This window comes from Carettochelys insculpta, chromosome 17, assembly GCF_033958435.1.
Source record: "Carettochelys insculpta isolate YL-2023 chromosome 17, ASM3395843v1, whole genome shotgun sequence".
In the NCBI taxonomy this organism is placed as follows: Eukaryota; Metazoa; Chordata; order Testudines; family Carettochelyidae; genus Carettochelys; species Carettochelys insculpta.
This window is the reverse complement of record NC_134153.1, coordinates 4857075-4884064: the sequence shown is the minus strand read 5'-3', so window position 1 is coordinate 4884064 and position 26990 is coordinate 4857075. Positions and strand designations below refer to the sequence as shown.

Below are 26990 nucleotides of genomic sequence, written 5' to 3'. Positions count from 1 at the left end.
AGTCTTCCTTCTCCAGAGCCAGCTGGTCACAGAAAACAGGATGAGCAGATCCACTCTACAGTAAGCCAAGCAGTCAAGCTCTCCCCATCGGCTGAGCTGATCAGCACTTTTATATGCCCAGGGAGTTTCCATCCATTCCCAACCTTAACCCACTACTGATCCAACAGCCTGAGAGACCCCAACCTCTGCCAGAGCCACAGGAATAAGGCAACTGCCGAAGCCAAGCCTTCCCAAGGTGAATGAGTTGTGCAAAGCAAGAAAATCAGGGCTCTAGCAGCAGGAAAGGAGCCACAGCATGAAATAACACAGCCGAGGAAACAGCTTCCCTGCCCTCTGCTCTCACTCATGCATGCAGCACGCTGTTCCCCACCAGCCTACCTTTCTACAGCAGAAGCACCCGACGGTGATCACAAGCAACAGCCTGGCCACAGAAGAGCATCTGCCCCTAGAGCAGCTCAAAGCAGAATGAAGATATGCAGCGGAGAGGGGAAGCCCCAAAGGCTGAACCACAGCCACACCGAGACTGACTTTATGTCATACAAATAATAAAATAAACACATAATACTTAAACAAAAACCAAACACAAAACCCTAAACTAATCAGCCTCGTGACTTCCTTTGAGACACAGCCACTCTGCAAGCCGCTGGACACCCTCGCTGTTCCATCAGGGCAGTGAACAGCTGGTCCAAGCAAAGCCTACAAAGGACTCAGGCACCCCTTGATCTGCGCTAGAGGGAACAAAGCGTTACCTGGATTAGACACAAACCTTGAAATCCCTCACCCACAGCTCCCCTTTCGCACCCACCCAGTCCTCCACCCCTCACCCACACAACAAGGCAGCACCTCAGCTCCAGCAAACACATTGCCCAGGAGCGTCTCGCTGGAGCATTTTGGGACAGGCGGCCCCCATCTCCACGCTGATCACAAGGAGAGAAGAACAGCTGGTCCTCAGAAAAGACACCATATTTCAGGTACCCAGACAGCGAGGGGAGACCATGTGGCCTACAGATCCCATAGCACTGGCTGGGGGGAACAACAGTTGAGGGGCACCAAGGAAGAAGGGGGTCCAGAGAGAACAAGGAAAGAGAATGAAAAAAATAAAAAAAATAATCCATGCTAGGAAGTGGCGTTATTTATAGATGCAAACGGTTTCATTTTAGCATACATCCCACTGTGGGAGCAATACAACCTGACCACTCATGCCAATTTCAGTAACTACGTACAGCTCCCACGTGGCCACAGGATCCTGGCAAGCCTCCCGCCTGGGCTGCGGGGTTTGGGGGTCTCTGTTTTTTCGCTCACCTTTCCCGGAGTAACAGGTGCAGAGCGCCTCAGGGGAGGGACCCTCACCATCCAGCTTCCAGGACTGGAGCTGGATTGGGCTCTTTAAACGGCATCAGCGCCATTTTTACAAGGGGTGGGGGGAAGAGAGAGAGAGAGTCTGAATTGGTTTAGATTCCAGGATGTGCAACTGCAAGTCCTAAGTGCCTAGCATGGCCCCACCTCTAGTCACTGGAAAGCTGTCAGCAGCCTTCACCCCACCAAGTGTGTATTCATCTATGCGGAGCAAAAGCCTCCCTCTGCCCGTTACACCCCACACACACAGGGCTGAGGTGCTCAGCTGTACAGCCCAGGGAGAGGGAGCATACAGAGAGTTATAGCCCTGGGCTGTGCTGCCTGCTCAGCTAAGCAGCTGGGCTGGAAAAACATGGATGGGCAGCATGGAAGGCCGGGAGGAGCCAAACGGGCACAAGTCCAACCAAAGCTGTTTACTACTAGAGCGATTCCTTAACAGGCCCTCATTAGACTACTCAGCTTCTCCACCCCTCTGCACACTTCTCAGAGACACAACACGGGGAGGATTAAGTTCAGAGACACCCAATGCATGTGGCCATCGTGCAAGGAACAAGGACTGACAGCGTGCGTCTGATGGGGGCGGGCATGTGCGTGCATGCTGCACTCTAGGAATGCAGAGTGCCCAAGACAGGAAACACCCTCCTGCAAACGCTGGGAACTGCAAGAACCATACTTCAATCAGCTCCCAAACTTCTGGCTTGGGGGAAAGAGGGGAGGGGGAACAAAAAAGAGAGAACCTCCCTTCTCTCTCTCTCTCTCTCTCTCACACACACACACACACACACACACACACACACACACACACACACACACACACACACACACACACACACACACACTCCCTCTCCCCCCGGCCCTTCTTTGCTACAGGCACCAGTACTTTTAACGTCCCTGAGACGGGAGGGAAAGACAGCACAGCAGTAGGGGCTCCTTCTCTGGAGCTTTTCTTGGTGGTGTAAATGGATGCAGAGGAGAAAGGAACCCTGACCTCAATCCTGCTGGGGAAAACCGAAGCAAGGGAGTATGACATGCCCAGCGATGGAAACGGGGGGAGGGAACCAAGGCATGTGACAGAAATGAACAGGAGCAAAGAATGAGCAAGTTCTCCCAAGGAGTCAGCAGTTACTGGAGGAGGCTACCAAGGTTGTATCCATCGCTCTAATCCCTCATCTAGGGCCATCACAAGGTTACTGAGCTGGGAGTCACCTTCCCTACAGCAGCCTCTGCACTTGCGGTGCCAGCATCCAAAACCACCCCCGGCCTGGTCAACACCTGTTCTCGTTTTATGAGCTGGTTGACATAGGTCTCAAACGGACAGGAATCAACAGCACATCTCAGTCTCCCTCCGTAAGCACTGATTCCTGCTCAACCTTCCCCTGTGCAAGACACCTCAAAACAGGCCATCTTCTAGACAAACAGCTGAAGGATGTGGGATCATAGTCAAAGCCCCAGCTAGCCAGAGGAAGTCACTCTACAGAGGAGATAGGAGCCGAATCTCTGCCTATTCCTGATGGATGACAACCCCAGCCCTTGCACCTCCTGGGGTCAAAGGACATAGTGCCCAGACAGCAGTATCCTGGGCTGCAAGAAATGGAGGTTTACATAAATGCCCTGGACACAGATCTGCTTAATAGCTGGCATCTAACCTGCCAGGAGGTAGGCAGAGAAAGCAGGGAGGCTTGCTAAAGTGCACAGAAAGTATGCAGAGATGCACATGTGCCTACGAGGAATAAAGTCCCATGAGACAGTGTGGCAGAGGCATTTGCAGAACAGAGATGCAGCTGATAAAGTGGGTCTTTGCTCACAAAAGCCTATGATCCAAAAAATCTGTTAGTCTATAAGGTGCCCAGGACTTCTCACTGTTTTTATGCCTACACAGCACCGTTACTTCAGAATAAACTATTCTGGAATAGCTGACTTTCAGAGAGACCCTATTCCCAGTCTACAGAGCCCCTCCTCTGAAACAGACATTCCTTGTAAAATGAGGTTTTACAGAATACAAAATAAGCCATCTGCCATTTCAAACTTATTTCGTAGTACCGGTTTTCTTGTTAGACGCTCGCAGAGTTACTTTGGACTAGTGGCCATTATTCTGAATAACGCTGCTGGTTAGACATACCCCAAGAGGACTCACTATCCCAGTTTGTTTGGGGTGTATCTGACCATCCAGGGGCACTTTCTGGAAGCTAGATTATGCTGCCACGAAGGGGCCTCTCCCCCAGGCTTCTGCTAACTCAGAACCTCCATGCTAGTGTCAGTTTGAAGCCGCCTCTCCTTCCATACCTCGCCGTGTTGGGAGGCCGGGCACTGCTATTTCTGTACGCAAGGTATGCAAAACCAGCCGCTGTTTCCAGAGCCCCACAACGACTTGGCACAGCCACAGGGAAGAGCAGCAGTCTTCACGGTGATGCTGCGTGTATTCCACTTACACATGGAACAGGAAACACAGGCAGCTGTAGCTTGTTGAGCACAAAAATCAGGCCTTGGTTTCTCTGTTGCAGCTTGCTCCAGGCGAGGAGTGTTTTTGCACAGTTTGTGAGGCGTGAGAGCCAGACCGTAGCATGCTTCAGCAGACAGATAGCTCCTTCGCAGTGAGTGGCAGCGGGGTGAGAGGGAAAAAAATCAGAACCAAAAAAAACTCTGACTAGGAAAAAGAAGGTGCAGGCCCCATTATAATCTTACTGCATCAAACCTGTTACTACCTAAACTGTCCAAGCCAGGGTGCCAAGGCCTTCTTTAAGGGGTCAACTAAATAAAACCCTAAAATCCCATCAACCAGGGCCAAGCAGCTCTTGCGAAAAACACAGGCCCCCACTCTCACCCCACCAGTTTCTGGATTGGCCTATGAACTTGTAACATACTACCAGAGGGCTCCAGAGACCGCTCCCCTCTAAGAGCGACAGGCCTCCGCTGGGCCATGCTCTGGAAAGCCTGATCCAGTTGTAGAATAGGGCTCCTCCCTTCTCCCTGCCCACCCCGCATGCTTGTGCTAAACACTCCCCTCTAGCAACAGCGCTGCACATGAAATCTAAGGAGGCAGCTCCTGAAAGTGGTCTCTGCACCCAGCGCCTGATCCCAAGGGTGGTGAGCCCTCCCTTGTCCCACTGGTGCTCTTCCAAAGCAGCAGTGATCTGAGCTGTGATGTCAGACCCAGACCGCACTGTGCTCTGAAGTGTGGCACGTGACTGCAGCAATCCAGGCTGAGGTGAGGGAAGGGGGCATATCGGAACAGTATTTCAGAACATGCTTTAAACACACTAGCACACACCAGGTACTCTGATGCCCTGCGGCTGGGTTCAACACCCATGAGCTGATAGTCATGCAGTTGAGACTGGGATGGCAAAGACCCAGGACAACCTGGCCAGTTGGCAGGAGTCAATAACAAGAACCCATTCTTGCAGGGCAGTGCGACCTAGTGGCCAGAGTCAACAACATGGCATAGGTCCACCATTTGCAGAGGTAAAATGGGTAGGGGGACCTAGCCCCGTTCTTTCTTCTGGGTCCTAACACAGGTCCCTCTTGGTGACAGGGTTGCTTGTCACCATCTTGGTGGAATTCTCACCAAAATATGCTGTGATATTCTGGAAGGCTACAGTTCCCACAAAACTCCCCTGGGTCACTTCCTACTCAGCTTTCCAAGCCTCTCTAATTCTGGGTTCTCAATCTCTCTTTGCTCAGCAAAGTCCTCAGCCAGTTCTTTTAAAACTCCTGGATGCAAGCTACCAGACCTGAATTCTCTAAATTTCCCCATTCTGACAAGTCACAACTGGAAATTTTCTGGGTCAAAACAGCAACACCTGATTTACTCTGTCCTCTCCTTTAGTCATCACTTGAAGTATCCACCTTGCAGAACTAGTAGCAGATCCCTGCCCAAGGAGGGAAGCTGGTCCCTCCCTTTTACAGCCTTTTTTAAACTCAGGCAGAGCACACAGCAAACAATCCTGAAATCTAAGAAGATTATAAATACATAATTGCCTCACAATTTGGTTTATTTTTAGCCTGGTGTTTCCCCAGCACAGATGCGGTGCAGAGTTACGTGGAATATCAGCATGCCTGACACAAGACAGTCAAGCACTGCTAGGAGACCCATCACTAGCCTGACGCCCACATCAGGTTAACATCTCCAGGCAGTCCAGCAGCTGCCTATGGACAGCACGAGCTAGTGGCCAGAGCGAGAAGGGACACACGCTGCACTAGATACATGTTGCTGCTTGAGCGCAAACGTCCACACCAGCAAGTGGATCTGTCTGTGCCAGCACGCAACACCTCGCCCTTCCCAAGGGTGTAAGGGCATCAGGAGAAAGAACCACCTTTTCCCAAGGGATGAGATCTGCCTCTTTGCCCGAATCAGGTCAGAAACACGAGACAGGCCGTGCTGCATCAGATCAAAGGTCCCTCGAGCCCAGTAGCCTGTCTTCCGACAGAGGCCAACGCCTGATGCCCCAGAGGAAGTGGGCAGAACAGGTCATCTTTGAGTGATCCCTCTCCCGTCACCCATTTCCCACCTCTGACAAACAGAGGCTAGGGACTCCATTCCTACCCACCCTGGCTAATAAATTCATGGCGGTCAGGTGCATCAGTATCTATTCTAAACATACCGGTGTCAGCCTCCTCACCCCCATTTCCCATCTCCTACCTTCTACTCCACAAAACCCAACCCAAGCCAACCCGACACGGAGGCTTGCTGAGGCTGCTGTCTCAGGAGAAGCTGGTGTCCCCACCAGACACAGAGAACCAACAAGTCCAAAGGTCTTCCATGGGAAAACATGTCACCATTGGGCAGAGAAAAGCACCATCCACCTCCCCTAATTTCATCACTATGGCCGCTCTCTTTCAGGGACCACAGTGAGACGGGCCAGACAAGCCCTCAGGACAGAGTGATCTAGCGCTCTAGCTAGGAAGGGACAGATGGCCATTCCTTCTGGACCTGCCAGCACTACTGAGTGCGACCACAAGAGTTTGTCTGAGTGCCAAAGCAGCTGCTTCATCCAGCACTCGGGCTGCCCTGCTGTCCTCCCAGCACTTAGCTCCTGAGCTCCCAGTGCAGCACAACAGTCATCTCACACCAACAGAACAGCCAGAGGTGCCTCACCTTGGGTCAAACCTTGGCAAATAAAACCCAGTCCCTCCAAGAGAAGATCTGCCCTAGAGGTTTTGCTCTTCCCACTGGCTATACTCAATGCAGCAGCACTCTGGTTTACCCTAGCAGGTGGAGAAAAGGCTATTGACCAGCAAGACTTTTTTTTAAATCCACACTTTTCTGGAAGCTTTCCCCTCAGCTGACATCCCAGCACTCCCACCCAGGAGGAGGCAACACGGTGGGATTCAGCCAAGTTCCCTACCCAGGCAACACAATCAGCTGGGGTGGGGGAGAACGTGGTGGTTTTGCTGCATCACAGGAGGGTGGAGGGTTCTCAGCGATAGAGGGTGAGACGCGCTCAGCCCCTTATGGCTATGGACACAAGCTGCTCCTGGAAGGTCAGGAGAGGAGATGGCTCTCTGCAGCTAGAGCTGGGAACAGCATGATGGGAAGAGGCAGCTTCTATCACTCTGGAGCATCTCCTCTGGCTAATAGGACTTGTTCTCATCACCTGCAAAGGGCTGAGCAACCAAGATACTCAGCTTTGCACGCACGTGCACACACACAGCACAGCTCCTACCTCTGCCGGGGCACTGGGATGTAGGCCGAATGCAGCAGCGGGCTCTGTTCCAGCTCCACGCCGAGGAGTCGTAGGGCTGCCTCCTTGTTCGATTCCTCCAGCTGGCTGTGGGCCACAGCAGGCAGGCCCTGCTGTTCATCCACTTTCCTGCCATTCAGCACCAGGGTACCCATCAGGCCCTGTGGCTCAGCTTCTTCCAGCAGCACGCTGCCATTACAGCTCTGCAAGACACAACACAGCAACAGAGTTCTCATCATGAGCCTCTGGGCACGAGAAGTAGCAGGGGATTATAGGATTTAGGGGGGCAATGCAACATCACCCCAGTCATCCCCGGGACACCCAGAGCCAGCCTTGGAAGCTGGGTAGTCTGCATCCAGGCCAACCCTGAGCAGAGACCATGCTGGTGCACGCAGGATGAGAACTTGAGTCAAATCTCAGGTGGATGCAGGTTCACAGCAGAGTGAGTTAGAGTTGACAGAGAAGCCTGGTTATTCTGCAAGTCAGAGACTCCCCAGCCTGTCTTCAGTAAACAAAAGATGCTGCATTAGCAACAGCCGGACCCCTCATTCGCCCTCTTTCTGAAAAACTGCCTTCAAACAGCCCTCTCCCTGCACACACCCCCACCCCATGGGGCAGACATTTCACACACAGCCACCCCATCTAGCCCTCTGGCTAGATTTATACCTTTGGGCTACAACATACTCAAGTGGTTTCCCGCATTCTTTTTTTTTTTTTTTTTGCACATGTTGGATTACCAGCTCCATGCACCCCCTCTGGAGGGGGACTGTGCTGGTTCGGTCACATCTCACCCTAAGGCCTCCATGTCTGCAGAGTCTGAGGCTGCTTCTACACATCCCACCTCCCCTCAGGAGGCAATTGGAAGCAGGTTAATGAGGTGCTAATGTGCATATTCAGTGCATCGTTAGCATAATGGCAGCTGTGCATATTTCAAAGTGCACACCTGGAATTGCAGATTGACAGTGTAGATGGGGGCAGCTGTGAAATAAGCCCCCCACTTCGAAATTCCCTTAGTCCCATCTAGTTCTGCAGCCCCATCTACACTATTAACCTGCAATTCCACGTCTGCACTCCAAAATTTGCAATGGATGCCATTATGCTAATGAGGCACCGAACATAAACATTAGCACCTCATTAGCCTGCTTCCAACTGCCTCTTTGCCATGCCACCTCCCCTTGGAGGTGGCACATGTAGAAGCAGCCTGAGTCGGGTCTGATTTCTGCAAACAGGGCAGCAGCAAGGCCCTTCACTTTATCTTGCACAAACACAGGAGGTGTGAATCGATTCACCCCTACCAGCTGCACTAGAACCAATGGCAAGCCTCTGCCAAACCCCTGCATTTGTCTGTAGCCGTTTTCTGCAACAGGCCCCACCCCCCTCTGCCCAACTGTGTGACAATTACGCCAAGCAGCACTTCCATGCAGGAGCAATCCAACCGACTTCCCTGGGACATCTCCCATGTGTTGCCTTGGGTGATAGTTGCAAAGATAGGTCAGAGCCAAAGCTTTCAGCAAGAACACACTCTTACAGGAAGGAGGGTTTGAAACCTATGGCTGACCTGCACCTGTACTCCATAGCAACTTGACTACAAGGAGCTGACTCCTCCAGAAAGGGAGTTAAAGAACAGAATACATCTGCTTACTCCTCAGACAGGGCCCTCACAGCCAAGCTCGCTCCACTCCTAAGCCTACCAGAGTGACTCAGAGGTAGCGTCTACACGAGGATAGAGGGGCAGTTTTCAAGACCATCATTCACAATCAGTTCCCACCGACCCCTTTTGCTGCGCCACCCAATCTGGCAATGTGGAGAACAGGGGACAATCCACTGAGGGTTTGCCCACGGCAGTTATGGAGCAAAGAGCCCTCTGAGAATGCAAGCGATGATCATTATGATGTTCTCTAATGGCCAAGAGCTGTCACTTCCCACTGACTGCAGTGCCACCTTCTGGAGAGGTCAGAGCTGATCAAGGCCCATTCCAGCCACACGGAACAGAACTAAAGCTAGCTGTTGCACCAGGTCTGCTCCTCTCTGATAAAGCCAGACAGAAAATTTGGTCCAGATGCACAGAGAAACAGGTATGCTCAGTGATCCTTTTAAAGACGGACAGCGTCTCAAGTCACTGAAAATATCTGTATTTCTAACACTTATCCACTATTAATGATCTTTGATTACTCACACTCTTGTAACACTAGTAATAACTGCAGCATAGCTATTCACATCTTGTTTCAAACATGAACAAGAAGTATTTCCTGATCCCCTTCACCCCCCTCTGCTCCAATCCAACATACACTCGCATCCCTACTCCTGTCACATGCACATCTCTCATCGACCATTCAGTCGTGGCCTTTTCTGACAAAAAACAAAACCAGCATTTGGTCCCCCTTTTGCTACACAAATGAGCACCACCTTTAAAACTGTCCAAATTCTCGTCCAATTCAAACAGTGATCGTGGTGGGAATAACAAGTTACTAATTAAAGAGGGGGAGGGAGAGCTCAGTTGTTTGAGAATTGGCCTGCTAAACCCAGCGTTGTGAATACAATCCTTGAGGAGGCCATTTAGGGATGGGGCAAATAGATGTCAGGGATGGTGCTTGGTCCTGCCAAGAGGGCAGGGGACTGGACTAGGTGACCTCCTAAGACCCCTTCCAGCTCTAGGAGATGTGTATCTCCAATTACATTAGAGAGCCCTATACACTAACAGCCATTGGTCTTGGACCCAGTCTTTTCCAAAGACAGCTGAAGTCAAAATTGCTAGTGAAACTTATGACTAGTGCTGTTCAATTTATTCAGAAGCCACCTGGAAAAAAAAAAAAAGAGTAAACAGTGAGGCTGCAGTTTGCAGACTAAACAAAAATTATTCAGGATAATTAGCTCCACAGCTGAGTATGAAGAGTTATAAAACGGATCACAGAGAACTGCATAACTGGGCAACAAAATGGCAGAAGAGATTCAATGTTGAGAGAAGCCCAATGGCAACAAGAAATCCAGACCCCTCATTTTATATACATAGTTGGCATTTTTTCTACTCAAAAGAAAGGTTTTAGCATTCTTGCGGATGTTTTCAAAGAACTATTACTTGGTCAAAATATAGCAGCAGCCAATGAAGCCAAAAGAATCCTAGAACTATTAAGACAGGGACAGATTATATAGGTAGATATACATCTATCCATCCATCCATCCATGTTACATCCACCTCTTAAATGCAGCTGATTGCCGCATCTCAAAAAATTATGAGCATTGGAAATATTTCTAAGAGCAACAAAAAAAAAAAAAAAAAAAAAAAAAGATCAAAGGCATGGAACAGCTTCCATACAAGATTAAAAAGACTGAGTGTTCAGGTTTAAAAAAAAATAAGAGAGAGACCACTAGGAGGGTGGGGGGAGATAAGGTCTATAAAATCATGAATGGCGTGGAGAGAGCAAATGAAAAAGCTTTACTTACTCTTTCACATGACACAAGAACTGGGGCAAATAAAACTAATAAACAAGGTGCTTAAAACAAACAAAAATAAGTATTTCTCCACACAAGGCACAGTCAACCTGTGGAACTTGCTCTAAAGGCTTAAATATGTGTTTGAAACAAGAAGTAGGTAAGTTCATAGAGGGTGGCTCCATCAATGGCTATTGATAATTAGGGATGCAATCCTACGCTCTGGGTGCCCTCCAGCAAGAGCCTAGGACTGGACAAGGGATGAATCACTTGATAATTGCCCCATTCTCTCTGAAGCAGCTGGAACTGTCCACTTCTGGAAGTCAGGATACTGGGTTAGGTGGACTATTGTTCCCAACAATACGGACATTCTTACGCAACTCCAAAAATGAATTATCTGCCACACACAGTACCTGTCACCATCCTGAATTCTAATGCTAAGGTAACAAGCTGCATCGCAGAATAACAACATTACTTTTGAAGAGGGAAGGAGAGGAACTGAGCCTCTCTAACCCACACACCTAGGGGTGTGGTTCATTGTCCCATGTGCAGTAAGAGCACATGGGCCACTTACACAGAGAGAGACTATATCTCCTCCAGGGCCTTAGCTAACAGCCTGCTGACCTTTAGCGCAAACTGTAGCAGCTCACACCTTAAGCTTCAGAGGTCCCAGGTTCAGGTCTGTCTGCCCGCGGTTACGCCGCTCCAGGAAGTGATTCCCCACATTTAAACAACATGTATGTGTACATTTGTGTTGGTGGCCAGAGAGAAAACTGTCAGCATTTTCACAAAAATCTTGGAAGCTCAAAGGAAAGTTGCTGTTGCTACAGAAGTGAAGAGGCATTGCGATTAGTATCTCCCCTCCCTCCTCCTGACTAAGCCAGGCTTAAGGTCTGAGCCGCCTGCTCACTCACACACAGTGCAAGGGGCGGTGAATAGATTACATCCGTGAAACTTACCAAACACCACCAGAGACGGCATTAGGCCAAGGCTAGAATTCTTCTGCTCATGGGGCAATGGCTTGGCTAGTGCCAGGGTCTGCACAGGTCCTGTCTGCACTGAAACACTGGAGCAGAGCAGCTGCAGCAGTCTCAGGAGACACGCCTACCCACTGTCTTCCCACGGCAAGGATCTGGCAGGGGGGTGGGGAGGCACCTCCCTAGCCCATGCGCCGGGCCTGGCGTGCTCTGAAAAAAAACTTACACCAGCCTAGCTACGGGGGAGGGACAATTCCCCCCACCCAGAAAAGCCGTTCCACTGAGCTGCCCCACACAGGTGGGCAGACACACGGCTCCAGCGACACGCCTCTGGCGGAGCCCTGGGGAACCCCAGCTCCCGCCTGCCCAGCCCGAGTCTCGCCAGCAGCGCTGTCCGTGCAAACAAACCCCCAGCGCGGAGCGGCTACCCGCCCGCAGGCCCTGCCAGCTCCTGGGGGTGGGGCCGGGAGAGAGACCTGCTCAACCCCCGAGGGCAGGGAGCTGCTCGCCTCCGCCCCACCTCGGGCCGGCAGCACAGGGGAGGGCTGTGCACCGCGCCTCGGGAAGAGGGGGCGGATCCAGAGAGGCTGGAAGATTCCTCCTCCCCCGACCCCCGCGCCCGGTCTACGCCCCTCCCCCAAGAGCCAGCGAGTTCCCTCCCTCCCCTGCCCCGCCCCCCGGTCCCTGCAGCCCCCTCCCCCCACCGCGACCCCGCCCCCGGGGCTGGCTGTCTGCACGGGGTGATTGATGGCCCGTGCATTCCAGCAGCGCCGAGCGGGCGGGCGGGCCGGCGCTAGGGGGTGGGGGGCCGGCCCCGCTCGGCCCAGGCCCGCTTCCCTCTAAACTTTCCGCACGGCCACTTCTACCGAGCGGCGCCATCTTTAGCGAGGGAAACTTTGCCGGCACCGCGGAGCCGGCAGCCGGAGCTCTCCGGCCGCCCGCGATCGCCGAGGGGCTGCCGCGGCCCGGCCTCCGGGGCTGGCGGGAGAGAGACTTTGCAAGGCCGGGCGGGACCGAGCTGTCAGGGGCTCCCCGGACACCCCTCCCAATTGCAACGGCCCTTCGACAGACTCCCACCCGCAGCGGGGAGCGACACGTTCGTCCGTGCAACCCGCCCAGCTGCCCCCGCACCCCCAGGAACTCCCCTCCTGCTGCCCCGTGTAAGGCCCACGGAGGAGACCCCCAACCCAGCTGCCCCGTGCAAGGCCCGCAGGGGACACTCCCCACCCCCGCTGCCCTGGGGACAGCCCCTTCCAGAGGGAGCGCGCCACATTTATCAAGGCGCGACACCCCCAACAGGCAGCCGCCTCCACGCACATGCAACCCCCAAGGCTGCCGCGCCAGGCCACGGGACACACCCACCGGTGCAACTCAGGCCCCGCTCCCCCCTTTGCAGGCTGTGGAAAGGGATCGGGCCTCCCGTACCTTCGGCAGATGCTTCACCCGGCCCTTGCCAGGGCTCTTCCCCTCAAGCCCGTTGGCCCCCGGCGCGTCTTCGCTACTTTTCCGCCGCCGCCGCCTCAGCAGGGCATCTTCCACCAGCACCGTGTAGACGGCGTTGCTAGCCGAGGCGGACGGGGCTTTGCACGCCTGGATCAGCCCGCAGTACAGCCCGTGGCGGTGGGCAGCCGTCGGGGGGCTGCAGTCGGGGCAGCAGGGCCCGGCCGCTGTTAAGCCGGGAGGAGGGGAGCAGATCCTGCTGTCCGGGGCAGCTCTCTTGGGGAGGCGCTTGGGATCCATGACCCCTGCGAGGGCGACCGAGCCCCCTCCCGGGGAGGGGCGGGCAGGCGGGCGGCCGCTGCAGCCCAGCGGCGGCTGCAGGCCGGCGGCTTCGGGTCGCTCCCTCCACCGAGCTCCCCCGGTCTCTGCACCCGCCGACCACGCCCCCCCAGCCCGCGCTCTCCCCCTCTCGGGGCTCGTGCGAGCCGGGGAACCATTCTCCACTCCCCGCCCTTCGCCATTGGCCCGCTCGCTGTATCAACATTCCGAAATGGAATATGGGCCCGGGCCCCGAGCCGGCTCCGACGCCGATTGGCCCCGCGATGTTGCCAATTAGCGTGGGGGCGTTCCATTCGCCCCGCCTCCCTCCCCAGCCCGGCTGTAGCTGCCGCTGCTTGACTTTGATTTCAGACAGGGAGGGAGATCAGGGAGCTGGGGTTTGCCGCCGGGTGGAGCGGCCATCTTCAGGGGCTTGGTGGGGAGGGGAAAGAGTCCTTTCGCCTCGCGCTGTGGGGTGAGGAGAGGAAACAAAGTGACCAACCAGCAAAAATGGTTCATCGGTTTAAAGCTACATTGTTCTTGCTGTTGTTTTCCCTAAATGTAACCACTTGGAGATGGATCCCAACCAAGCCCCACGCTCTGAACTTTGGGGAAGTTGGATCTAGATCCAGCCCGTAGCTGGGATTCTGTCCTTTGCAGCTGGGGTCCATCTTTGGTGACCATTTGGAAAAAGGAGTGAGCCACTAACAGTACTTTTCATAATGAAAGGAGCCAATGTCTGAACATCTCAGAATACCTTAGCAATGTTTATTTTGTGTTTAGACTCCAAGCTACCTGATCTGAAGAGATTATAATCTTGAACATGAAAAGCAGAAAGAGACGGGTGAGGGAGGCACTATACGAAGTATTTGGCATGTGAAGTCTTCTGTGTATGTTAGTTCCAACTTGTTTTTAAAAAAATGTCAACTTCCTCCAGCTTCTGTTGGGTCCTGGTGCCCAACTCTCCCACTCCCACCTCACCAGGTTTATTTAAAACAAAGGTAAGGAAGTGTTTCTTCGCACAACACACAGTCAACCTGTGGAACTCTTTTCCAGAGGATCTTGTGAAAGCCAAGACTATAACAGGTTTCCAAAAAGATCTGCATAAGTTCCTGGAGGATAAGTTCATTGATGCCTATTAGTCAGGATGAGCAGGGAAGGTATCTCTAGCCTTGATTTGCCACAAGCTGGGAATGGGTAACAACCCAATAATTACCTGCTCTGTTTATTCCTTCTGGGGCACCTGGCATTGGCCAATGTTGGAAGACAGGCTACTGGGCTAGATGGACCTTTGGTTTCACCCTGTATGACCAACATGTTCATTACTCTATGCTAGATACTCGCAAACATACAGGGGAAAGACGTTTTCATGCTACCAGATGTACAAGCCCAGCCCTCTGCTGATGTGTAGAGTCCCACTGAAACTAATGGACTCCCCACGGATGCAGGGACCTTCCCTAGAAGAGCTAGTTGCTGGTTCAGAGTCAGACACTTATGTCGCTATAACTGTCACTCAGATCCAGGAGTGACAGAATTATCCTCTCCTAAATCCCAGATTAGACAGTGCTAGGTAGAGAGGAGGGCTTCTCAGGGAGTGAAGGATCCAAATCCGTAGGAGAAGTTCTTTCATCAGCTTCAGTAGCATCTTCATTAAGGGCAAGTCTACAATGATATAATTAAGTTGACCTAAGTTATGTCACTGTTGAGCTGTGAATGAATCGCTTTTGTGTGTGCACACAGCCTTCCTGCTGTCGGCAATGCAGGTCCTGCACAGGCCCACTTGCACTGATTTAACTGCCAGTGCTGCAGAGACAGTGCTTAATTTGTGCCACAGCTGAGCTGGGGCACCTCTGCACTTGCCACATCAGTTATGAGAGGGAAACAGTGGGGAATTGATTGAGCCCTGACACCTCTTTCATTACAAATTAAATACAGCGAACAGCTTCTGAAAGGCAGCCGCAGTCGATGTAACAAATGCTGCACCTACACTGATGCTGCATCAGCCAGGGTGACACGTGGGGGGGCCTCCTCCACCAGCTCTGGGAGGAGGAGGCGCAAGGGGCCAGAGTCTCCGGGCGTACAAGGTGACTAGCAGGGGAGGTGAGGCCTGGCACCCACAGCAAGGATCCAAGCACGCACCTCCAGGACCCTGCACCCATCAACAGCAGAGCAATGTGGTCCCAACTCGCTCTGTTCTCCTGGCTCCCTTGTTCGGGCGAGGGGCAGGACCACCCTTGCACACACTGTGGGGAAGTAAATCAATACAACTGGAGGAGCAGAGGGAACTGGGGCCACATTGCTCTGCTTTCACCACCTCTGCCCAGGAGTGGGGGAGGCAATCCCTCCACTACTGGTGTTGACCCCCCCTCAACCCTGTTAGTCCACCAGGCCACATCGCTCAAGGGGAGGGGGGCAGGTGATGAGATGGGGCAGGGGGAGGTGGGGCCTGGGGTGGAGAGGAGTTGTCCAGTCTGGGGGAGGCAGTCATGTCGTAGAATCATAGAATCCTAGGGCTGGAAGGGACCCCAGGAGGTCATCTAGTCCAGCCCCTGCCCAAAGCAGGGCCAACCCCAACCAAATCATCCCAGCCAGGACTATGGCAGGCCAGGACTTAGAAACTTCTAGGGCTGGAAATTCCACCACCTCTCTCGGTAACACATTCCAGTGCTTCACCTCCCTCCTGGGGAAATAGTTTTTCCTAATATCCAACCTGGTCCTCTCATTCCGTAACTTCAGACCATTGCTCCTTGTTCTGTCACCATTGAGAACAGTCTCTCTCCACCCTTTTTAGCGCTCCCTTTCAGGAAGTTGAAGGCTGCTATTAAATCACCCCTCAGTCTTCTCTTCTGCAAACTAAATAAGCCCAAATCCCTCAGCTTCTCCTCATAGATCATGTGCTCCAGCCCCCTAATAATTTTCATTGCCCTCTGCTGAACCCGCTCCAATGCGTCCACATCATTTATATACTGGGGGACCAGAACTGGACGCAATACTCCAGATGATGCCTCAACAGTGCTGAATAGAGGGGAATAATAACTCCTCTAGATCAGCTGGAAATGCTTCTGCTAATGCACCCCAATATGCCTTGACTACAAGAGCAGACTGTGGACTCATATCCAGCCTCTCGTTACTGTGATCCCCAGGTCCTTTTCTGCTGCACTGCAACTTAGTCAGTCCTCCGCCTGTAACAGTGCTTGGGATTCTTCCGTCCCAAGTGCAGGACTTTACACTTCTCCTTGTTGAACCTCATCAGATTTCTTTTGGCCCAATTATGCAATTTGTCTAGGTCACTCTGGACCCTATCCCTATCCTCTCCGACTCCCTAGCTTAGTGTCATCTCCAAATTTGCTGAGGGTGCAATTCATCCCCTTATCCAGGCCATTAGTAAAGATGTCGAACAGCTCTGGCGCTAGAACTGATCCTTGGGGCACTCCACTTGAAACCGACCGCCAACCAAACACTGAGCCATTGACCACTATCCATTGGGCCCATCTGTCAAGCCCGTTTTCTATCCACCTTACAGTCCATGTAGCCAATCCATACTTCTTTAACTTATGGGCAAGAATATTGTGGGAGACCATATCAAAGGCATACCACATCCATTGACTTCCCCATGTCCACAGAGCCAGTTACCTCATCATAGAAGCTAATCAGATTGGTCAGACACAACTTGCCCTTGGTGAATCCATGCTGACTACTCTTGATCACTTTCCCCTCTTCTAAGTGCTCCAAAATGGATTCCTTAAGGATTCCCTCTATGATTTTTTGGGGGACTGAGGAAAGGGCAACAGGTCTATAGTTCCCTGGATTGTACTCCTTTCCTTTTTTAAGGACGGGCACTACATTTGCCTTTTTCCAACCATACGGGAACTCTCCCAGTCTCTGAATATATTTACCTGCCTATTAAGGGAATTGTGAGGATTGATGTATGTTTAGCACCTGGAAAATGCAAAGACTTTAAATGCTAATAAAACAGTAGTTTGCACTTCTGTGGTGACACATTTTAACCAAAGATCTCAAAAAGGCACCCAAAACATTTCAGAGAGCTGAATAATAGTTACACAGAGAGAGAGAAATAAGGAGACATGGGTAGGAAAAACTTCTCATTTGAAATTTTAAATGACTTAGAGTCACCATGGTAGAGGGTCTTTCCTGAAGGAACTGCAGAAGTAATTTTCCTGCTAATAGTGGTAAACTTCTGTGAAGGTACAGAAATAAACCTGGTGCTAAATCAGCAGACGGGATAGGAAAGGAAAGAAAGGCACACCAGATCCCTCAGTTAATTGAACTCCCATGACAATATGCATTCTAATATACAGTGGCCTTTGCCCAAAAGCCCCTGGGCATCTTAACTGCAAGCAAATTACATCAGTAACAGAATATGATCAAAACATCTGATGTTTCTGTGAGGACACACACATCTCCCCAATACACAGTGTCAGGTCACAAACGCATGCAGCTGCACTAACTAGTCAGCCTTGAATTCTCTCAATATTATAAATGACAATGTATTAACTCAAAAAATGTTGCCTCCGCCATGGGGAGAACTGTGTATTAGATCTCATCTTGACAGATAAAGAGTAACTAACTGATGATAGAGCTAAAAATTTGTAACTTAAGTACAAGGTATGACTTGATCACATTTATAATGCGCAAACAGAATAAAGTCCAGAGCAGTGACAGATAGATATACATAAACAGAGAGAGAAACACACACACACAAACATTTGGCACTATTACAAAGCCAGTTTCACAAAAACAAAAACAATTATGAGTCACATCAGCTAGCAGGAGGAATTTAATATGAAAAGTGTGAATGATAATTGGGAGTTGTTTAAGAATACTTTGCTGGCTCCAAAAAACAAAACAAAACAAAAGAAAAGAATGATCAAGAGAGAAAGCCATGTTGATTGAAAAAGCCACGAGGTTTAAAGAGAAAGTGAACACTGTTATAAAAAAATCATATATAATAAATGGAAGAAAGGAGAAGTTGACAGCAATGAATATAAATGTGAAGTTATGAATTGTACAAAATTGATAAGGGAAGCAAAGGGACACAAGAAGAAATCTATGACCCTCTGAGCTGAGAAGGAATTTTTAAAATATATTAGAAATAAAAAGAATCCTAACAATGGTATTGATCTATTATTAGATAAAAATGGTAGACTTACTAATCATAATGCAGAAGACAGAAGAATTAAATACATATTTCTGTTCAATAGATGTGAAGAAACAGATGATGTAATTATACGATATGATAATGCTTTTTGCATTCCACTAGTATCTCCTGAGAATGTTAAACAGCAGCTGCTAGAATTAGACATTTTTAAAGCAGTGTACCTGAGTAATTTGCACCCAACATCAATGGGCCGGTGAATCCATTGATGTTGATTTTCAATAAGTCTTAGAACACTGCAGAAGTTCCAAAAGCCTGGAAGAAAGTTTATATCGAGCCAATATTTAAAAAGCATAAACAGAATGACCCCAGTAATTATAGGCCTGTCAGTCTGCCATCAGTCCTGGACAAGATAATGGAGCAGCCACTACAGGACTCAATTAGTAAAGAATTAAAGGAGCCTATGGTTTATGGAAAAGACATCCTTTCAAACTCAGTTTATCTTGATTCTTTTAATGATAGACCACAGTTTGAGATTTTCTCTTTTAATTTTACTGGTGTCTTCCTGTCAGAGTGCCCCACTTCTTTTTTCCATTTGACCCATACATTTATTGTCCAAGCTTGAATTTCATCCCCCATTTCCCCATTTTCCCAGATTTCGGAATCCAGATACCTAAAACTACATTTTCTCCTGTCTAGTTCTGAGGATAATTCTTCAGTATTCACACTATTGACATTACATGACTCTGGTTTTCCTCCGCTTATTTTGAGTCCATGTCTCTCTCCATCACCTCTCTCCATTTATCAAGATCCTCTCCTAGATATTCTCCTCACTGCAGAGAATTTGATCATCTTCAAGCAACATGCACCAAAGGGCATCTTCCTGTATGTTCCCTGTGAGCATATCCAGGACAAGGATATACAAGAAAGAGCTCAGTACTGCTCCATGAATCCCTTCCACATTCACCTATTGGGCGTCTGTTTTGCCACTAAAAGGTCTAACCACTGATTTGCAGCTACATAGCTGAACAAGCCCCAAGTGGGCATGCATGGCCATCCTTCCCATCAGTCTTGAAAAGAGGCCAGGTCTCCTCACTCTTAAATCCCTAGCAAGGCAAGGGTTAGTGGGGGTGAGTAGCAATCTTTGAGGCCCAGGACCTCTAGGAAGGGTCAGGGGATAAGTAGTCCAGGACCCTGGCCTCAGGCAGGGCAGAGCAGAGCAGACATTGTAGCAAGCTCAGGAGTACCCTACACACTGCCTGGTGTCCTAGCTCTGTTGAACAGCCAGCAAACCCAGGCCTCTTGGCCTAGGTGGGGAGGCTGCTAACTCAACAGTGGGGTTGGCAGCAGAGGGAGCAGGGGGACTGTTACAGGGCACCTACCACGGTCTGGCCCTGCCAGGGTTAAATCCAGCCCTGGGAGAGGGCTGGGGCTGAAGAGCTAGTCACAGAAATACAGAGCAGCCAGTTGGGGCCCAGCGGGGGCTGTATAAAAAGAGGGTTCCTTGAGAGGAGCAGAGAGGAATCTTGCTCCAGCTGTGGATTAGGAGAGGCCTGGCTGCCAGAGAAGCTACAGAGGCTTCTTGAGACACAGTACTGCCAGGGAGAGGCTGGACAGGCTGGGAGAATTGGGGCCTGACCTCACTCCCAGGCTGCAGGCCCCGAGACAAGGCCTGAGGGTAGCCGGGCTGCAGGCATGGTAGAAGAAGGTAGCAGGTCCGCATCCCCTTGCCAAAGGTGAGTGGCCATTTCAGACTGCGGTTTGCCCCTGAGGTAAGGGGGTAGATGACGACTGGTCACTGTGACAAGGTGGCTACAGGCGTTTGGGGTTCCCTAGGAGGGAGGACCCAGAGTGTGGGGCACTACCATGGGGCAGCCTCTTGAGCAAAGGGCGCCATGGTCTGGTGGGGGATGTGGGTCCTCATGTAAGTTGGTGGAGAACAGAAGCAGGGAACAGACGCTGCCAGGAGAGGATGCGCCAGAGCTAATTTCTGGGTGGCCAGCAGGAGGTACTGTGGTAGCGAGTCACAACCAGTGCAGGGACCCAAGCCCACCGTAGTCCACTGGGTCCCAGCCCAGGGGCCTAACAGTAGCAGAGTGTTCCACCACTGGGAAGAGTTGCTGACCTGGGTTTAGGCAACAACACAACCAGCAAGTCTCATGTTCCTGGTTGATTTACTGCATCCCCCATACCGTGTACCTTTGGCTTGGGGTCATCCTCCATCTCCCCGGCACATGTTGCTAACGGCCACCCCAGCAGCTCCTCAACCGCGCTGGCAGCAGGAACCTCTTGCAGCTTCTGCAGCTCCTTGGTGCTGTGGCAGTCACCATCCGGCTTGAGCTTCAGCAGCAAGCGAGCAGTCCCTCTCCTCCAGCAGCCCCAGTCTAACTGAGCTGCAGGGCCCACCTTTTATACTTTCTACTGACATCTGCATACGGCCTTCTGCTTTGAGTGGGTGCAGCGTCCTGGCTCCGCCCACTAGGAAGTGGGCAGGGATTCCTCCCCATCAGTCACACCCCCCTGGCTAAACCACACATAACATTTGGGTACCATTTTAACCCCCCCCCCCCTCCAATACTACTAACAACACCTGAGATCATTAAAACTAAAAGACCTGCAATAATAAAACATACAGTTTGTTTACTTTCCCTATTCCTCTTCGCCTGGATGATGTAAATGGCCTGGTCTGTTTCCCTTTTGTTTATAGTCAGCTTCACTTTCTAATTCTCAATTACTGTCTTAATACTATAGTGCATAGGTTGCAAAGAGAGCTTAAGTTCTTACAAAAATATTTAATTATGAGTGTTTATTTATTGACTGGAAACATTTCTTTTCAATCTTACTTGCATTGACTCCTCTTACAGTCAATTACACTCTCTTAGAGCTCCTCACTCCGCCTTTGTACATAATAACCTGCACTCCAGTCACATACCTCAGCACCAGAAGAACGCCTCAGAAGGTGCAAGCTCCCACCATATTTTAATTCACTCTTATGTCTTCCTCTGGCTCTTAGGCAGCTAAGAGTGAGACTGTCTTGGCCTTCCCTACCATGGACCACATGGGTGCAGCTTAAAAAGAATCTAAGTTAGTGTAAAGACTTTTATCACATAAAGCATCATCTCTAAATTTGGCCCATTGACCAGTGGAGCAATCATAGCCGTAAGAAGCAGGGTTGGCGCTGAGTGTGTGTAGGTTCTGTCCCGCAATGAATTTACAGAATAACCCCATATATCTCGTGTACATTTATGCTGGGAATAGGGAATATTTCATTGGCTCTCCTCTTCTGCATCAGTCTTTGCCTGTTCTGGGTCACTTTTAAGCCTACCAGTTGCTGCAACAGGGTATTAGAGGCTGTGGTCTCAGAGCTCCTTCATGACTAGTGAGTTAATAATTAAGAACTTACCTAAGCATTAGCGATCAGCATCCTAGCTAGCTCTGGTTGAAACAGCCAACAACTAATTTTGTTCAGGCAAATCATTTTGTGACCACAGTGGTAAATCCTACTTATGGGTCTGCACCTTTGTGTTCCCAAATGTCTTTACGGCTCTACGAAGGGGTTCCCAGGGGGTTCAATTAGCATCTTGCCAGGAGCCCTGGGGTGACACACAAACGGTAAAAATGTGGCCTAGTTTGCAGTTGACCTCAGCTTTCATTTGATGGAGTGGCCCATGGAGACTACAGGTCCAAGCGTTCAACACTCTATCTGCAGCATAAGACTAAAAGGTGTAGTGCTTAGTCTGCATGTTGGGGCATGAAGCACCCAAATGTGGCACATGGCTCAGGGCTTCTGCTATTGAACCCAGACATTACACCTCCGCCTTTGCCTTACAGATGCACTTCCAGGTGCGTGGGGGGGGGCTGTGCACATGGCCTGTGCTGCAAGCACAATCCCGTTTCTGGATCCAAAGGTTTGGTGGGCTGGATCTGGCCCACGGGCCATATTCTGCCTGCCCCTAACCTAGGGGCACAACCCCTCTGTAGATCTAGACTTCCAAATTTCATCATTAGTGACCTGGTTTTAAGGGCCTGCGTGGTCTGAGCTGCACCACGGGAATACAAAAGTGGCCTGGATCACCAAAGCAGTCAGTGAGCAGCTGTAGTTAGGGCAGGAGAGACCCACAAGATTAAATCTGAAGGACTGTCTTTTCTAAATATCCTAGGGCCTGATCCTGCATTGTGCTGTGCGCCCTCAGTAACAGAGGCTTTCTTTATTCTACTGTGCTGGCTAGATAAATTGATGGAGGTTAGGTCCATAAAAGGCTATTAGCCAAGGGTAGGAAGGGTGTCCCTGGCCTCTGATTGTCAGCGGCTGGAGACGGATGGCAGGAGACAAATTGCTTGATCGTTGTCTTCGGTCCACCCCCTCTGGGGCACCAGGCACTGGCCACTGTCGGCAGACAGGCTACTGGGCTGGATGGGTCTTGGTCTGACCCAGTATGGCCGTTCTTATGTTCTCTGCTCCAGTGAGCGATATTGCAGAGTGTCTGCACTGCTGGGACCATTCCCTTGGTTAGCTGCGGCTATTACCAACGTTTGCCCCCTGGGATCCAGAAAGCACTTGCTGCTGTGTCTCACCACATAATAGTTTAGGCTTGGACCTGCACCATTACAGCCAATAGAACGTTTGCCGTTGACATCAATGAGAGCAGGAACAAGTTTTCTGTGGTAATGTGTTTGTAACCAGGTCATTTCCCCTTTAGTTTTTAAAACAAAGATACACGTATATCTTATAGGGCCGAAAGGGACCTCAGGAGGTCATTGAGTCCAGGCCCTGCACAACCTCGGGTTTACAAGGCCCATGCGCTCACTACTAAGCTCTTCTTCCACCCTGGATACCTGTTTGTTTTATCTTTTTTCTACATGCGGGCTACGTCTACACTAGCCCCCTCTTTTCAAAAGGGGCATGATAATGAGCGAGGTCGGAAGATGCTAATGAGGTGGTGCCATGAATATTAGCATAATGAGCCTCATTAGCATAATGGCAGCTGCAGCCGTTTGAAAGTGCTGCTTTCGAATCGCATGCCACCCCCCCGCCCCGGATTTCAAAGGCCCCTTATTCTGACCCTCTGTACCACACAGGTCAGACAGCAGCTCTAAAATGATTCCTAGAGCAGGGCTTTTAGAAAAGCATCCAGCCTTGATTTAGCAATGGTCAGAGATAGGGAATCCACATGGACCAAGGTTCCCTGGGCCATAGGACAGCCACCCAGCTGATTAGCAGAATGCCTACAGCCACCCACCACGGGCACCCTGTGTTTCTGTGGGTGGTGCACATCACCAAACGCCGGGGTTCACATAACAAAATTTATTCTGCACACAGATGGAAAAAAATTAGCGAGCCCATTCAGCTCTTAGGAGATCAGAAACTCCAACCTATAGTAAGTTCTCCAGGAAGCTGTTCTGGGGATTCAAGAGGTAATCTCCTTCCTTCCTGCTGAGCTGCTACTGAGCCAAAGGTGCGGGAGGGTACTGCTGGAGGATTCTTCATTGAGACAAAATGCTCTGGTTACCTATGGCCGTGAAAGACAACACGGCACTTTCTGTATGCGCAGGAGCACGAACCCAGGTGTTGCGGTCAAATGCCACTCAAAGCTACGTTCTGCCGACCTGCAGTCCTCCTGCAGGTTTTGCAGGATGCAGGATGTTGCTTTCCTTGCCTAAGCTGTTGTGCGGTGCTGTGGCATGGCTGCGTTCCACCCAAGAGGTGGCTGCATTTCAGCAGCCAGTGAGTTGATCTTGCTCAAACCAAGGTGGCTAATTTGTTCCCATCCAGAAAGCTCTTGGAGATCCCTGGCTCTACAGCACTGAGGCTGAGCAGAGAATGATCGCTGTCACCTAGAATATCGGGGTGTTGGTGTGTGGCATCTGCCTGCTGCTCGCTTAGGAATTTAGGCCCTTTTGTTCTCTTTGGCTGTGTAGCTCCTCATTCTTCAGAGTGCATTTCCACCCTGGGCCGGCAAGTTTGCTCCACTTATCTCACGCTCGGCTATCATCTTATGACCATTGTGTTACTGATTCATTTCCTGTCATCTGACGCCCGGACCTGCCAAAAGACAGAGTCCCTGGGGACTGACCTTCCCCGCTAAACCGTGCTAAGCCGCAAGGCTTGAGGGTGGAGCTGAGCCAACGGGGCAGGCTTGGGTGAGGAGCCTAGTCGCGGGAGCCTGGAAAAGGACGTTCAGAAATGGAGCTGTGTGGTCAGTGTGATCACTGGGGAGGGAGGCCAAAGAAATCTCTGGCAGCACTGCTCCTCTAGCCTGGCCGTGAAGCTGGGTCCTTGGCTCCTGCTTAGCCCGCGTGTTCATGGGCTCCCCCAGCTCTTCGCGCCACAGTGCTCAGACCCGGGGCACCCCAGCGAGAGCACACCTGTGCAGACAGCAGGACTGGGGAGCTGAGAGGGAAGAACATGCGCCTAGCAGGCCCGTTAGCATCCCCTCTCTGAGCACTGGCTTCTCCTCCCGCTGTACTCTCAGCCTCGGAAGCCAGCACGCGGGGCAGAAGCCGCCCAGCTGCTCCAACTGCCCGATTTACAAACCGAACGCTTAAAAGTCAGGACAGAGCCACGGGGGGTGGGCGGAGGAGCCCCCACGTTTCTCTGCAACACGGAGGCATTCCACGTACTCGCAGTAGGATGTATCTCTCTGGGCCAGTGCCAAAGGCCCTTTAGCTACGAGAACACTGAGGTTCGAAGACCTCTCACCCGCTCCTCCTCCTCCTGCGCTTCCCGGGACAGGGAAATGAAAATCATGTTACGAGAAACCAGCCTGTTCTGCAGAGCACGCCCCCGCCATGCCCCACGCACAGGGATCCCCTCATGCACACAGATAAATATAAAAATAACCCCAGCGTTATCTCCTCCCACTTCATTTCCCTCTTTATGCCAGGGAGCAGCAATTCTCTTAACCCTTCAGGAGCCATAACTGTAACTGCATAACCCCTCCGAGCCCTACTCGCCACACGCAGGCCTGGGTAACTGTCGAATGATGGGGCCAGTCTGAGGTCCTGTGTAACCCATATTGGCCTAGGCTCAAGCTTCCTTAAGGACCCACCTCACTCCAGCTCTGTCCCACCGTGTCACCAACCCAGAATGCTAGAACTTGGTAGGGGATCCGTTCTGGAGGCTCGAGGCAGACCAGACCCTCCTCCTCTAGGGTTCACCCCTGTGCATTGCAAATCCTGTGTACCAAGGAAGCCTTCAACGACCAGGCAGCTGGTTCAAACCGAGGTGGGCGGGACTATCCCAGTGCTTGCATCTAAGCTTGGGGTGGACGTCTGACCAGCTAAGCTCCCCAGGGCCAGGGATCTCCATCTGTGTGCTCCCAGCACAGCACAGGGCAACCTGCAGCCCATCCATGTTCTCTGAGATGGTTTGTTCACCATTGCCCATACGCAGGGATGCCACATTCTGCTGGTTTTTGTCTGCACAGCGTTTCTCCGACCGGTGCTGTTAAAGTGACACACTCTTAAAGCCAGGGCACGTGTCGAGAGGTGTGTGGTGATCCCACGCAGCCTTGCGAGAGCCGTGAGCTCCCTCAGCATCCAGGTGAAGCGCAGCCACAACTCAATGGACACATGCCGCAAATGCAGTTAGCAAAACTGCCCTCTCCCGGGAGACTGACGGAGGTTAGACAATCGTGCGGCTGCCTGAGATGAAGGAGGGCCGCTCACTAGCCTGGGTTTCCTTCCTTGATCCAGAACCTAGCACCATGGGCGAGCCAAGCCCAACCGGGGCTGTTGGGAACCACCGTCATGTAAATGATTGGTCATAATCCCTCTCTCCCTCCCTTAGCTGAGAGCCCCAAGGCCTTTACTTTTGAGATCTTATAGGCAGCCTGCCCAGCGGGAGACAGCCTCTCGGCTGGAGACTGTCCATCACAGAACAACAAGAAGTCCTGTGGCACTTTCTAGCCTAACAGATATTTAAGCTTTCGTAGGCAAAGACCCGCTTTGTCAGATGCATGAGCTGGGGGGGGGGTTTCAGAGGAGGATTTAAAGGGGGGGTCTCAGTGAAGGGGAGGGCCAGAGCTGACAAGGTCTATTCAGTCAGGGTGGAAATGGCCCATTCACCCTGACAGAATAAACCTTGTCAGCTCTGGCCCTCCCCTTCACTGAGACCCCCCCTTTAAATCCTCCTCTGAACGCCCCCCCCCCACCACTCATGCATCTGACGAGGCGGGTCTTTGCCCACCAAAGCTTATGCTCCAAAATATCTGTTGGTCTAGAACACGGGTGTCCAACCTTTTGGCTTGCCTGGGCCGCATTGAGTGAAGAGGAATTGTCTTGGGCAGCATATAAAATATATAATATAGTTAATGTATATAAATCACATAATAATGTTAAAAGTTTACAATCTTGTGGGGCCGCATTACTAGCTGTCCAGAGCCGCATGCGGCCTGCGGGCCACAGGTTGGACACGCCTGATCTAGAAGGTGCCACAGGACTTATTGTTGTTTTTGAAGACACAGGCGACCTCTCTGATACTCATCACAGAACAGTCGCCAACAGGAGCCGTTGATTAGAGGGTCTTAATCCTGGTGGGTCCGGAGGGTTCGGTGCTACCACATGAGAAGATCCCAGCTCACCCCATCTGGTGCTTGTTAACAACCAAAGCCAAGACCTGTACTCATGTGGTTTGTAAAGAACATGCCGATTAGGCTTTTGGGCATCCCTCCTGCA

General features: G+C 51.3%; 1 protein-coding gene across 6 annotated transcripts in view; it reads right to left on the bottom strand.

Moving 5' to 3' along the window:
• The window catches only part of SLC2A4RG (SLC2A4 regulator), a 44612-nt gene extending 31280 nt beyond the window's left edge, over nt 1-13332 (bottom strand). For 4 of the 6 annotated variants that reach the window (XR_012647844.1, XM_075011526.1, XM_075011527.1 and 1 more), the window contains exons 1-2: nt 12866-13331; nt 7017-7237 (exon numbers count right to left, since the gene is read on the bottom strand). Coding sequence is in view for 5 of the 6 variants with exons in the window: in XM_075011526.1 (XP_074867627.1) it covers nt 7017-7237; nt 12866-13180 (536 nt within the window). In the remaining variant the exon portion in view is untranslated. Of the gene's footprint in view, nt 1-7016; nt 7238-12865 lie in introns of all 6 variants that reach the window. The other 2 variants (XM_075011524.1, XM_075011525.1) reach the window with 1 other exon arrangement.
• Between the last annotated feature and the right edge of the window lie 13658 nt (nt 13333-26990).